Source organism: Erpetoichthys calabaricus, chromosome 5 (assembly GCF_900747795.2).
Source record: "Erpetoichthys calabaricus chromosome 5, fErpCal1.3, whole genome shotgun sequence".
In the NCBI taxonomy this organism is placed as follows: Eukaryota; Metazoa; Chordata; class Cladistia; order Polypteriformes; family Polypteridae; genus Erpetoichthys; species Erpetoichthys calabaricus.
This window is the reverse complement of record NC_041398.2, coordinates 128,460,339-128,473,915: the sequence shown is the minus strand read 5'-3', so window position 1 is coordinate 128,473,915 and position 13,577 is coordinate 128,460,339. Positions and strand designations below refer to the sequence as shown.

General features: G+C 42.2%; 1 protein-coding gene across 1 annotated transcript in view; it reads right to left on the bottom strand.

The window, feature by feature from the left end:
* Nucleotides 1-13,577, bottom strand: part of spata5 (spermatogenesis associated 5) — a 414,461-nt gene that overhangs the window by 253,116 nt on the left and 147,768 nt on the right. The window contains exon 14 of the mRNA XM_028802032.2: nucleotides 13,314-13,440. Coding sequence (XP_028657865.2) covers nucleotides 13,314-13,440 — 127 coding nt within the window. The remainder of the gene's footprint in view (nucleotides 1-13,313; nucleotides 13,441-13,577) is intronic.

Here is a 13,577-nt window from a genome sequence, read left to right as displayed (position 1 = left end):
TGAATTAAAGCTGAAAGTCTGCACTTCAACTGCATCTGAGTTGTTTCATTTAAAATTCATTGTGGTAACGTACAGAACCAAAATCAAAAAAAGTTGTCTCTGTCCAAATATTTATGGACTGAGACTGTATGTCTAACACAGCAAAGTTCATAAAATTTAATTCATGAGCACGCCCTCTGTAAAATTCAGTCAGGTATTCACAATCCACCAAGTCTTCTGAAGGTTGTCCTCCTGAATAACCAAGTAAGAACTGAAACAGACAGGTCTACAAAGGCAAGTCTGCTTCTTACAGTAAGTATTACAAAGTGGGTCATCCAAAAATCAAGGTTGGAGTTTCAAAAAATTTTAGTGAACTGTAATTTTGTTTCTAACCATAACTTTTGACAATAGCTACAGCTTTTGGATTCTGTCCCAAGTGAAGATGTCAGGTGCCAGGCTAAGATGCCAAAAGCTGCAGCTCTTTTATTATATTAGATGAACACTGGGATCCCCTGCTTAGCCTCTTTGCACAAACCATTGATTGACCTTTTCTCTCATACCCACCCCCAGCCTCATCCACTTGTGGAGGTTCAGACAGATGTGACTACAAATCTGTCCTGGTATGCTGTGAATCTGAACAGTGTTAAACTGAAAGAAAAAAGTTGGAATGATGGACATAATCTAATCAGACTTGCATCTTCAGAAAAAGTAGCTTTGTCAACTGCACCACCTGAAGGATTCCATTGGTAAGACTGTGAGTCTCCCTTGCACTAGCAGAAGGAGCAGGATGGCAGTCCAAATGGGGAAGTAGCTTTTTTTTCTTTTTGTGTTATGTCTGGGCACTGTTAAAGCTTTTGAATCAGCTTGATAAGGGGTAATCAGCTCTGCACATCTGTTTGTGGAGAGATTTTCAATGCTGCACCACTCTGTATCTTCATACCATCAGAAGAAACAAAATAGACAAGATCTTAACTTTGGCATGGCACTGGACATTGCAGATCAATCAGTCATGCACAGAGATATTGCTCTTATGCAAAGCAGTTCAAGTAGGCGCAAAACAGACTAGTTCAGGAAGCTATTAATCATCAAAATGATAATTGGGAACATTGTAGAAGGGACCACTGTACTACACCAGTCAGAAAAGGAGTGATGACAGTAGCCCAGTTACTCTGATTCTAGCAAGTTATTTTTATGCTTCTCTCAATTATATGACATGGTTTAAAAGGACCACAGAGATTAACCTAAATGCCTGCTGTTTAAGTACAAACAAGGGCACCTGCTTGGGCCAGATGCAAAATATCCTTGACATCAAAAGCATGTTAATTTTGTTCCATTCTCTTTACACCACACCACTTCTGGAGGTAAGCACATGTATTTTGTGGGTACTGTGGTGCTCTTAAGACTTTCAACTTGATTTCTATAAGTGCTTGTCCTCTTACAACACTTTATTTCAGACATGTGTGGGTCAAGAAAGTCAGGAAAATGCCAGTGTTCAGGAAGTAAGTCCAATTGAAATAATAAGACATGTTTAATGGCAGGCGAGTTCTCCCTGATCAAGACTTTGTCAGGTCATTTTCTAAATCAGCAAGCTGTCCGCAGAGCTAAGTGAGTCCTGAATGAGGGAAGTGTACAAAGACAAGTACCACAAGGGGGTGACACAAAGCACAAGGGCATGTCTCTTAACAGTTTTATTTTTCATAGAAGGCTGGAGGTACATTAATTTTAGGTTATTCAATTTTGTTTCTATTCCCAACTTTTAACACAATTAAAACTATTGTGCTACATGAAGATGGGAACTACCAGGCTAAGTTAACATGAACTGCATATATTTTAGTTGAGACTGCATTAGACTCCTCCTCGTCAGTGGACACCGGCGTTGAGAAATGCCATCAAGCTGAAGAAGGAATCCTACAGGACCCTTTTGTCCTGTGGGACTCTGGAGGCAGCTAATAGGTACCGGCAGGCCTAGCGGAATGTGGCTTCGGTGATTGCTGAGGCAAAAAATTGGGCGTGGGAAGTGTTTGGGGAGGCCATAACAACTTCCGGACAGCTTCGAGGAGATTCTGGTCCACCATCCGGCATCTCAGGATGGGGAAGCAGTGCAGTGTCAACACGGTGTGTGGTGGGGATGGTGCACTGCTGACCTTGACTCGGGACGTTGTGGGTCGGTGGGTGGAGTACTTCGAAGACCTCCTCAATCCCACTAACATGCCTTCCAATGAGTAAGCAGAGCCAGGGGACTCGGAGGTGGGCTCTCCCATCTCTGGGACTGAGGTCACCGAGGTGGTCAAAAAAACTCCTTGGTGGCAGGGCCCCAGGGGTGGATGAGATACGTCCGGAGTTCTTCAAAGCTCTGGATGTTGTAGGATTGTCTTGGTTGACATGCCATAGCAACATTGCATGGACATCGGGGACAGTGCCTCTGGATTGGCAGACCGGGGTTGTGGTCCCCCTCTTTAAGAAAGGGGACCGGAGGGTGTGTTCCAGCTACAGAGGGATCACACTCCTCAGCCTCCGTGGAAAAGTCTATTCATGGTCCTGGAGATGACGGTCTGTCAGATAGTCGAACCTTGGATTCAGGAGGAACAGTGTGGTTTTCGTCCTAGTCGTGGAACAGTGGACCAGATCTACACTCTTGGCAGGGTCCTGGAGGGTGCATGGGAGTTTGCCCAACCAGTCTACATGTGTTTTGTGGACTTGGAAAAGGCATTCGACCGTGTTCCTCGGGAAATCCTGTGGGGGGTGGTCCATCAGTGTGGGGTACCGAAACCCCTGATAAGGGCTGTTCAGTCCCTGTACAACCAGTGTCAGAGCTTGGTCCGCATTGCCGGCAGTAAGTCGAACCTGTTTCCGGTGAGAGTTGGACTCCGCCAGGGCTGCCCTTTGTCACCGATTCTGTTCATAACTTTTATGGACAGAATCTCTAGGCACAGCCAGGGCGTTGAGGGGGTCCGGTTTGGTGGGCTCAGGATTGGGTTACTGCTTTTTGCAGATGATGTTGTCCTGTTTGTTTCATCAGGCTGTGATCTTCAGCTCTCACTGGATCGGCTCGCAGCCGAGTGTGAAGCAGCTGGGATGGGAATCAGCACCTCCAAATCCGAGACCATGGTCCTCAGCCAGAAAAGGATGGAGTGCCATAAAAATTTATAACTTTTTCTAACTCCATGTCTACACTGGTTTGTTTATATTACCTCAATAAGTCACCAAATATCTGGAAATGCCCCTAAAATCATTAGCCTGACAACCAGTGCACTGCATAAAGAAGCTACTGCAAGACTTCCAGACCAGTGTTAGTGTAGACTGCTAGATGGTTAAATATGATGTCCATGAATCAACAATCTCAAAGTCACACTTGAACAATTCAATATCCACTTAAATACTGATTACTAGCTATAGTACCCAGGTTCATCCTAAGATGATGGGCCTTGGTTGTAGTGCCAAAGTTAAATCAGATGTATTAGAAGTACTACATAAGTAACTGAGTACTTTTTTTCTATATACAATATCTGGTTTCTTTTTCTCCCAGGGGCTAATATTAGTTCACTGGAGTGCATTACTTTTGAACATGCTACATAAAATTGTACATGAATAAAACATTCCTGCTGTTGATCAATTCTTGTTTTTCCTAGTGACTTGGCTTTGTTGATAGACATAGCAAAGAACAATTTTAGGAGAAACTGCATTCTTTTGAATTCAAACAAGCACTTAGTATCAATAATGGGAATTTTGAGAATAAATATAATTTTACCCTTTAGAGGATTATGCAAAAATGGTAACTTAAGTCAGATTCGAATGTAATGCTTTGATCTGCAATCGTGTACTGTTACAAAGTTTTGGGTATTTAGATCAAAAGAAATATACACCGAATCTTGTTTCACCTTAACTTATTGCATACAGCATTGACATTAACAGGCTATACATTTAGGTGGCCCAGGTAAGGAACTGGATATTTCAAGCACTGTACAAATAGGAACAGGTCACAAGAAATATTGTGAACTATGTACAATGTTAAGCTCCTCTATGTTCTGTCCATGGGAGACCCCCTAAAATGAGCTGCACAAGTGTTTAAAATGACCAGGACGTGAAGTGGGCTCATATACTGCACTGACAGTCCTCTGTTACTACTTTGCAAACTGCAGCGTAGCGGCACGTTGTGGTCTGACCTCCATGGGAACACCTTATTTTCTCTGCAATGTTGCATGTATGGAATCCATTCCCGGATGGGTTTATCCATTCCCGGGAATTCAGGAATCCCACATTTCATTCCCGGCAATGACACAGTGCACGGGCATCTCACATGTGAACGGTTTTATTTTTAACACTTATTTTTAATAAAACTACTGCAATATGTTGACACAAATAAAAGACTAACCTTATCTACAAGCAGTTCATGCTGTCATATAAGTACATGTGTCTTTAGTTGCGATAATAAGAGCGTAGAAAGCACAATGTCCTCACAGGTGGTGCAGTGGTAGTGCTGCTACTTTGCAGTAAGGAGACTGTGGAAGATTGTGGGTTCGCTTCCCGGTTCCTACCTGTGTGGACAGCGCTTTGAGTACTGAGAAAAGCGCTATATAAATGTAATTTATTATTATTATTATTAACGTGCCCAGCGTGTGGTCGTCCAGGTAAGAACGCACCTTTGTACAGAAGTACACCAGCCGCTGAGAAAGCACGCTCTACCTCCACTGAAGTAGGCGGCACAATCATCAGATACTGATACACTTGTTCTAAACAACGCCTGCGCTTGCCATTGCTCTGAAACACCGCCATTCCAGCTTTTACTGATGCATCCAGTTTCTTGTCATCATTCTGTGATGGCAAGTTTCTTGGCACAGATAATGCGGATGCAACAGACTGATGCATTGCAATTTCAAGTTGCTGTTCAAAGCTGTTGTCTGATGAAGTGCAAGCTGCAGCAATGGTGCCATCTTAATTATTTTCAACTATAACTCTGTTATTTCTTGATCGATTTTTACACTTTTACACGCTATATATGCGAGCTTGGCCGTTCCCATTTTCCCGGGAATTACAGCAGTTTCATTCCCGGGAATGAAAAATGTCCGGGAATCCTGGAATGAATTCCCTAGTTGCATGTATTTTTACACAAAGCCAATCCCCTAACACAAATTTCTTTGAGATTTATGTATATAAGGCCACTCAACCATCCAATCCTGCTTGAATTTGTATGCATTTTAGTGCATCATGCAGAGCAAAAAGAAACCAACAGAACAGGGAGTAATGCATGTATCTAAGGAGGCCACTTGCTAACCATGTCTTCTTTGAGTTTCACCTAACTTTTCTTATCCATTTCATATCTCATTACTGACAAATAGAGAAATTAAAAGAAAAAAAAAAGAACAAAGTTGGGCTGACTTTCTTTTTTCCTATACCATCATCAAATTTAAATCAACTCAGTCAAAGTGTTTTTCTGGTTTTGTGGTATTTAGTTTTGTAACATTGATTTAACATTGCCAAAGAAGGAGAAGAGGAGGTGGGGACGTGTCCGAAGGCAGGAGGAGAGGAGGAAGGTAAAGAGAGTAGAACCGAGGGTAGGAACTTTGAATGTTGGCAGTATGACTGGTATGGGGAGAGAGTTAGCCAATACGATGGAGAGAAGCAAGGTTGATATATTGTGCGTGCAAGAGACTAAATGGAAGGGGAGTAAGGCCAGATGGATTGGAGGTGGATTCAAATTGTTCCATTGTGGTGTGGATGGGAGGATAAATGGGGTAGAGGTTATTCTGAAGGAACAGTATGTCAAGAGTGTTTTGGAAGTGAAAAGAGTGTCAGACAGAGTAATGATTATGAAGCTGGAAATTGGAGGTGTGATGATGAATGTTGTTAGTGCATATGCCCCACAAGTTGGGTGTGCAAGGGATGAGAAAGAAGATTTCAGGAGTGAGTTGGATGAAGTGATGGACAGTGTACCCAAGGGACAGAAAGTGGTGATTGGAGCGGATTTCAATGGACACGTTGGTGAAGAGAACAGAGGAGACGAGGAGGTGATGGGTAGGTATGGTGTCAAGGAGACGAATGAAGAAGGTCAGATGATAATGGGTTTTGCGAAAAGGATGGGCATGGCTGTGGTGAATATGTATTTAAAGAAGAGGGAGGAACACAGGGTGACGTAAATGAGTGAAGGAAGATGCACACAGGTAGATTATATCCTATGCAGAGGAGTCGATCTGAATCAGATTGCAAAGTGGTGGAAGGGGAAAGTGCAGTTAGACAGTGTAGGATGCTGGTCTGTAAGATGACAATGGAGATCAAGAAGAGGAGGAGAGTGAGGACAGAGCAAAGGATCAAATGGCAGAAGTTGAAAAAGGAAGACTGCAATGTTGAGTTTAGGGAGGAGGTAAGACAGACACTGGGTGACAGTGAAGAGTTACCAGACAGATGGGCAACTACAGCAGAAGTAGTAAGGGTGAAAGCAAGAATGGTGCTTGACGTGACATCTGGACAGGAGGAAAAGGAAACCTGGTGGTGGAATGGAGAAGTACAGGAAAATATACAAAGGAAGAGGATGGCGAAAAAGAAGTGGTATAGTCAGAAAGATGAAGAAAGTAGACAAGAGTACAAGGAGATAAAGCGCAGGTGAAGAAAGAGGTGGCGAAGGCTAAAGAAAAGGAGTATGACAAGTTGTATAAGAGGTTGGACACTAAGGAATGAGAAAATGACCTGTACCGATTGGCTAGACAGAGGGACCAAGATGGGAAAGATGTGCAGCAGGTTAGGGTCATAAAGTATAAACATGGAAACATACTCACAAGCGAGGAGGATGTGTTGAGAAGATGGAAAGAGTACTTCGAGAGGCTGATGAATGAAGAGCATGAGACAGAGAGGTTAGATGATGTAGAGACAGTGAATCAGGAAGTGCAACTTATTAGCAAGGAGGAAGTAAGGACAGCAATGAAGAGGATGAAGAATGGTAAGGCCGTTGGTCCAGATGACATACCTGTGGAAGCATGGAGGTGTTCAGGAGAGATGCCAGTGGAGTTTTTAACCAGATTGTTTATTGGAATCTTGGAAAGTGAGAGGATGCCTGAGGAGGGGAGAAGAAGTGTACTGGTACCAATTTTTAAGAATAAGGGGGTTATGCAGAGCTGTTATAACTACAGGGGGATAAAATTGATGAGCCACAGCATGAAGTTATAGGAAAGAGTAGTGGAAGCTAGGTTAAGAAGGGAGGTGATGATTAGTTAGCAGCAGTATGGTTTCATGCCAAGAAAGAGCACAAAAGATGCAGTGTTTGCTCTGAGGGTGTTGATGGAGAAGTATAGAGAAGGCAGGAATGAGTTGCATTGTGTCTTTGTGGACCAGAGAAAGCATATGACAGAGTGCCTCAAAAGAAGTTGTGGTATTGTATTAGGAAGTCAGGAGTGGCAGAGAAATATATACGAATTGTACAGGATATGCATGAGGGAAGTGTGACAGTGGTGAGGTCTGTGGTAGGAGTGACGGATGCATTCAGCTTGGAGGTGGGATTACATAAGGGATCGGCTCTGAGCCCTTTCTTATGGAATGGCGAGGATGAAGGGAATAGAGTTGGCGATGGTGGATGAGTTTAAATACTTGGGATCAACCGTACAGAGTAATAGTGAATGTGGAAGAGAGGTGAAAAAGAGAGTGCAGGCAGGGTGGAATGGGTGGAGAAGAGTGTAGGAATTTGTGACAGATGGGTATCAGCAAGAGTGAAAGGGAAGATCTATAGGACCAGCTTTGTTATATGGGTTGAAGACGGAGGCACTGATCAGAAAGCAGGAGACAGAGCTCGAAGAGGTAAAGATACTAAGATTTGCATTGGGTGTGACAAGGATGGACAGGATTAGAAATTACTACTACATAAGTCTGAGAGGCGAGATTGCGTTGGTTTGGACATGTGCAAAGGAGAGATGCTGGGTATATTGGGAAAAGGATGTTAATGATAGAGCTGGCAGACAAGTGGAAAAGAGGAAGGTGTAAAAGAAGATTTATGGATGTGGTGAGAGAGAACATGCAGGTGATGGGTGTGACAGAGCAAGATGCAGAAGACAGGAAGATATGGAAAAAGATGATCCGCTGTGGCAACTCCTAACGGGAGCAGCCGAAAGAAGAAGAAATATAAGTTTTCTAGCATTGATGTACAGTAATCCCTCGCTATATCGCACTTCGACTTTCGCGGCTTCACTCCATCGCGGATTTTATATGTAAGCATGTTTAAATATATATCACGGATTTTTTGCTGGTTCGCGGATTTCTGCGGACAATGGGTCTTTTAATTTCTGGTACACGCTTCCTCAGTTGGTTTGCCCAGTTGATTTCATACAAGGGACGCTATTGGCAGATGGCTGAGAAGCTACCCAACCACAGTGCGTATTATGTATTAAATAAAACTCCTCAAATATATTGTGAGCACGGAGACTGTTTGCACCCCTAGAGGACACGGCCGCTCCTCAAAAAACGCTGAAAGATTACCTTCACACTGCTCCCTTCTTTGCTGGGCTTACATGTGGCTGCTTTGCAAGCGATATGCTTCCCGCATGGTGCTTCGCATACTTAAAAGATCAAACAGCACGTATTGATTTTTGATTGTTTGCTTTCCGCTCTCTCTCTCGCTCGCTCTGACATTCTCTGCTCCTGACGGGAGGGGGTGTGAGCAGAGGGGCTGTTCAGACACTGGCCTAGAGGATACGGACGCTCCTCTAAAAAATGCTGAAAAATGCTTGCTCCCTTCCTTGCAGCTACAGTACGTTGTCTGGCGGTGCTTCGCATACTTAAAAGCCAAACAGCCCTATTGATTTTTGACTGTGCTTTTTTTTCTCTCTCTCTCTCTCTGACGCGCACTCCTTTGAAGAGGAAGATATGTTTGCATTCTTTTAATTGTGAGACGGAACTGTCATCTCTGTCTTGTCATGGAGCACATTTTAAACTTTTGAAAAAGAGACAAATGTTTGTTTGCAGTGTTTGAATAACGTTCCTGTGTCTCTACAACCTCCTGTGTTTCTGTGCAAATCTGTGACCCAAGCATGACAATATAAAAATAACCATATAAACATATGGTTTCTACTTCGTGGATTTTTACCTTTCGCGGGGGGGTCTGGAACGCAACCCCCGCGATGGAGGAGGGATTACTGTACTGAAAGTGAATACATACTGGCTCAGATGTATCATTAACAATTACTTCTTAATAATATTGTGCTGTATACAGGTAATAAAAAAGTACCCTGGTAACAAATTTTTAAAACAGTACTAAAGCAGCATTTTGCAAATTTCATTATTGTCACTGCATGAAAATGTGCATAAAATTGTATTCTCTATAAAGGAGGTACTATGTCTTTAACAACAGCACACTGTCATAGAGCATGCATGTAGATTCTCCCCCATGCTACACTGAATCTGTGTAATTATCATTAAATGAAATCAAGCTATCTTGAGCTTTATTACATATTCGTCAATTCAGTGTAGGAAATGAGAGATGACAACAGGTACTGCTATTGGCACTGAGGTAGTAAAGCTGATCAAAATTTTAGTATTAATCCAACACTATCTTTTGTTAGAACATATACAGCATAAACAACAGAAAACACCTTATGACCACTTGGGGAGTTGAACAGTGTTGTAACCAAGAGTGTTGTAATTGTTAACTCCATTCAGAAAGACTGCAACATCAAAATAAAAAAACAGGCTATCTGCATTCTAAGGTTAAAGTAATGCACAAATCTCAGGCCCTTCTCATACTGATTTGCTTTTTTTTAAAGCTAAAGACCACAGACTCAAGCAGTGGGTGCCTGAGGACACTCCAGTCTTATTTGTCTCACAATATCATCAAAATACCTGCACCTACTGTATAAGCCAGTTGCCAACTACACCTGAAAGAGTAAAATACAGCAAATGCTAATCACTAGCTGGTTGATCAATATACAGTGCATCCGGAAAGTATTCACAGCGCATCACTTTTTCCACATTTTGTTATGTTACAGCCTTATTCCAAAATGGATTAGATTCATTTTTTCCTCAGAATTCTACACACAACACCCCATAATGACAACGTGAAAAAAGATTACTTGAGATTTTTGCAAATTTATTAAAAATAAAAAAATTGAGAAAGCACATGTACATAAGTATTCACAACCTTTGCCATGATGCTCAAAATTGAGCTCAGGTGCATCCTATGTCCCCTGATCATCCTTGAGATGTTTCTGCAGCTTAATTGGAGTCCACCTGTGGGAAATTCAGTTGACTGGACATGATTTGGAAAGGCACACAACTGTCTATATAAGGTCCCACAGTTGACAGTTCATGTCAGAGCACAAACCAAGCATGAAGTCAAAGGAATTGTCTGCAGACCTCCAAGACAGGATTGTCTCGACGCACAAATCTGAGGAAGGTTACAGAAACTTTTCTGCTGCTTTGAAGGTCCCAATGAGCATGGTGGCCTCCATCATCCGTAAGTGGAAGAAGTTCGAAACCACCAGGACTCTTCCTAGAGCTGGCCGGCCATCTAAACTGAGAGATCGGGGGAGAAGGGCCTTAGTCAAGGAGGTGACCAAGAACCCGATGGTCACTCTGTCAGAGCTCCCGAGGTCCTCTGTGGAGAGAGGAGAACCTTCCAGAAGGACAACCATCTCTGCAGTAATCCACCAATCAGGCCTGTATGGTAGAGTGGCCAGACGGAAGCCACTCCTTAGTAAGAGGCACATGGCAGCCCACCTGGAGTTTGCCAAAAGGCACCTGAAGGACTCTCAGACCATGAGAAAGAAAATTATCTGGTCTGATGAGACAAAGATTGAACTCTTTGGTGTGAATGCCAAGCGTCACGTTTGGAGGAAACCAGGCACCACTCATCACCAGGCCAATACCATCCCTACAGTGAAGCATGGTGGTGGCAGCATCATGCTGTGAGGATGTTTTTCAACGGCAGGAACTGGGAGACTAATCAGGATAAAGGGAAAGATGACTGCAGCAATGTACAGAGACATCCTGGATGAAAACCTGCTCCAGAGCACTCTTGACCTCAGACTGGGGCGACGGTTTATCTTTCAGCAGGACAACGACCCTAAGCACACAGCCAAGATATCAAAGGAGTGGCTTCAGGACAACTCTGTGAATGTCCCTGAGTGGCGCAGCCAGAGCCCAGACTTGAATCCGATAGAACATCTCTGGAGAGATCTTAGAGAAAAGCCAAGCAAAATGACACCTTTTATTGGCTAACTAGAAAGATTACAATATGCAAGCTTTCGAGGCAACTCAGGCCCCTTCTTCAGGCAAGATGTAATCATCATCAGATTACATCTTGCCTGAAGAAGGGGCCTGAGTTGCCTCGAAAGCTTGCATATTGTAATCTTTCTAGTTAGCCAATAAAAGGTGTCATTTTGCTTGGCTTTTCTCTACATTCATAATGGCTAACACGGTACAGCACCCTAGTACTGGAGAGATCTTAAAATGGCTGTGCACCGACGCTTCCCATCCAACCTGATGGAGCTTGAGAGGTGCTGCAAAGAGGAATGGGCGAAACTGGCCAAGGATAGGGGGGCCAAGCTTGTGGCATCATATTCAAAAAGACTTGAGGCTGTAATTGCTGCCAAAGGTGCATTGACAAAGTATTGAGCAAAGGCTGTGAATACTTATGTACATGGGATTTCTCAGTTTTTTTATTTTTAATAAATTTGCAAAAACCTCAAGTAAACTTTTTTCACGTTGCCATTATGGAGTGTTGTGTGTAGAATTCTGAGGAAAAAAATGAATCTAATCCATTTTGGAATAAGGCTGTAACATAACAAAATGTGGAAAAAGTGATGCGCTGTAAATACTTTCCGGATGCACTGTACAAGTAAAAGAAAACAGCTTGTGAAAAATAATATTTATCACAAAATATTTTGAAGGGAAAGAATACTTTACTTTGTAATTAAAAGTCTCAATGCCATGTGTGTCACAAATTGAATAATTCATAATTTAAGATTGAGCAAAAGATTTGTTAGTGAAGTGTTGGGTGGCAGGAGTACCACATAACTGTTATATTCTGAACCACTGCTTTTACTTTAAAAGTAAAGAATATAAAAAGTTGTTTTTTTTTAAAAGAAGTTCTGTGAAGAATATCTGAAGCTTCAAAATCCCAGACTGTGAGAATATGAAAAATTACACAATGAAGCTAAAAGAACAATAAGGTTGGAGTCTAATGCAACTGTCAATCTAAGATAATCAATCAAAAATAAGCACAACCTTATAATAATAACCAGCAGTTAGAAAGTGAAAACTGCAGTCTTTGTTATGAATCACTGGCTTTGGCTCCACAAAACAGAGTACACCTGACCCAGGAAAATGGGAGACTTAAGTCCTGACTAGGCCTCAAAAAGGAAATAAGCCTTTAAGTTCAAAACACAGTCTCACATAAATTTCAAAACGTCTCACCAGTGGGAGAATATTGTAACTCCAGATGTAGCAGTGACAAGTGTCAGAAGGAATGCTTATAATATTAACTATAACAACAAACTGCTCAAAAGAACAAAAAAGGAGTTGCCCAAAAGCCAAGCCGAAGTAAACAAATCTCAACATTCTTAAACAAAAATGCAAGAACAACAGCAGGAAGAATCTAAAAACAGAGAATGCAACACAAAAAATCATTATTTACAAATAAAACTGAACTAAATTGAAATGAAGCACAGAGGTCCTCGCTTTTCCAGCTTGCCTTTATAGTGCTGGGAGCAATCACTTAGCACTAATTCAAGGGGTGGCCCTGCCTCTTGGTGCTCCACCCACAAAACACAAGAAACATACTGATATTTAAAAAAGCAGTACATAAATAATTCTAAAGATAACAAAAACAATAATACTTTAAATATAATGACTAAATGATAACAGAGGGCGGCACGGTGGCGCAGTGGTAGCGCTGCTGCCTCGCAGTTAGGAGACCCGGGTTCGCTTCCCAGGTCCTCCCTGCGTGGAGTTTGCATGTTCTCCTCATGTCTGCGTGGGTTTCCTCCGGGCGCTCCGGTTTCCTCCCACAGTCCAAAGACATGCAGGTTAGGTGGATTGGCGATTCTAAATTGGCCCTTGTGTGTGCTTGGTGTGTGGGTGTGTTTGTGTGTGTCCTGCGGTGGGTTGGCACCCTGCCCAGGATTGGTTCCTGCCTTGTGCCCTGTGTTGGCTTGGATTGGCTCAGCAGAACCCGTGACCCTGTGTTTGGATTCAGAGGGTTGGAAAATGGATGGATGGATGATAACAGAACAGAACAATGTTAAAAGACATAATCATAATAAATTATCTAAACTGAAAAGTGAACAAAAAAAGATAAGGAAATGGAATATAAACATAAGCCAGGTAAGAAACCCTGGCTAAAACTCAACAGTCCTTACCTTGTCTATCATATCTGGGCGGTTAGTAGCTGCTAAAATTGTAACATCCTGAAGCTGTTCAATTCCATCCATTTCTGTAAGTAGCTGTGCAAGTACGCGATCTGCAACATTTCCACTTCCTGAAGAACTAAAATAATTTGAAACAAAAACTATTAAACATAAGAAGGAAAAGAATATTAAATTCAAATCATATTTTTTTTATTTATCTGATACATATTTCACATAAAGGTAACATTAATGACTAATACATTAAAACTGGAAAAA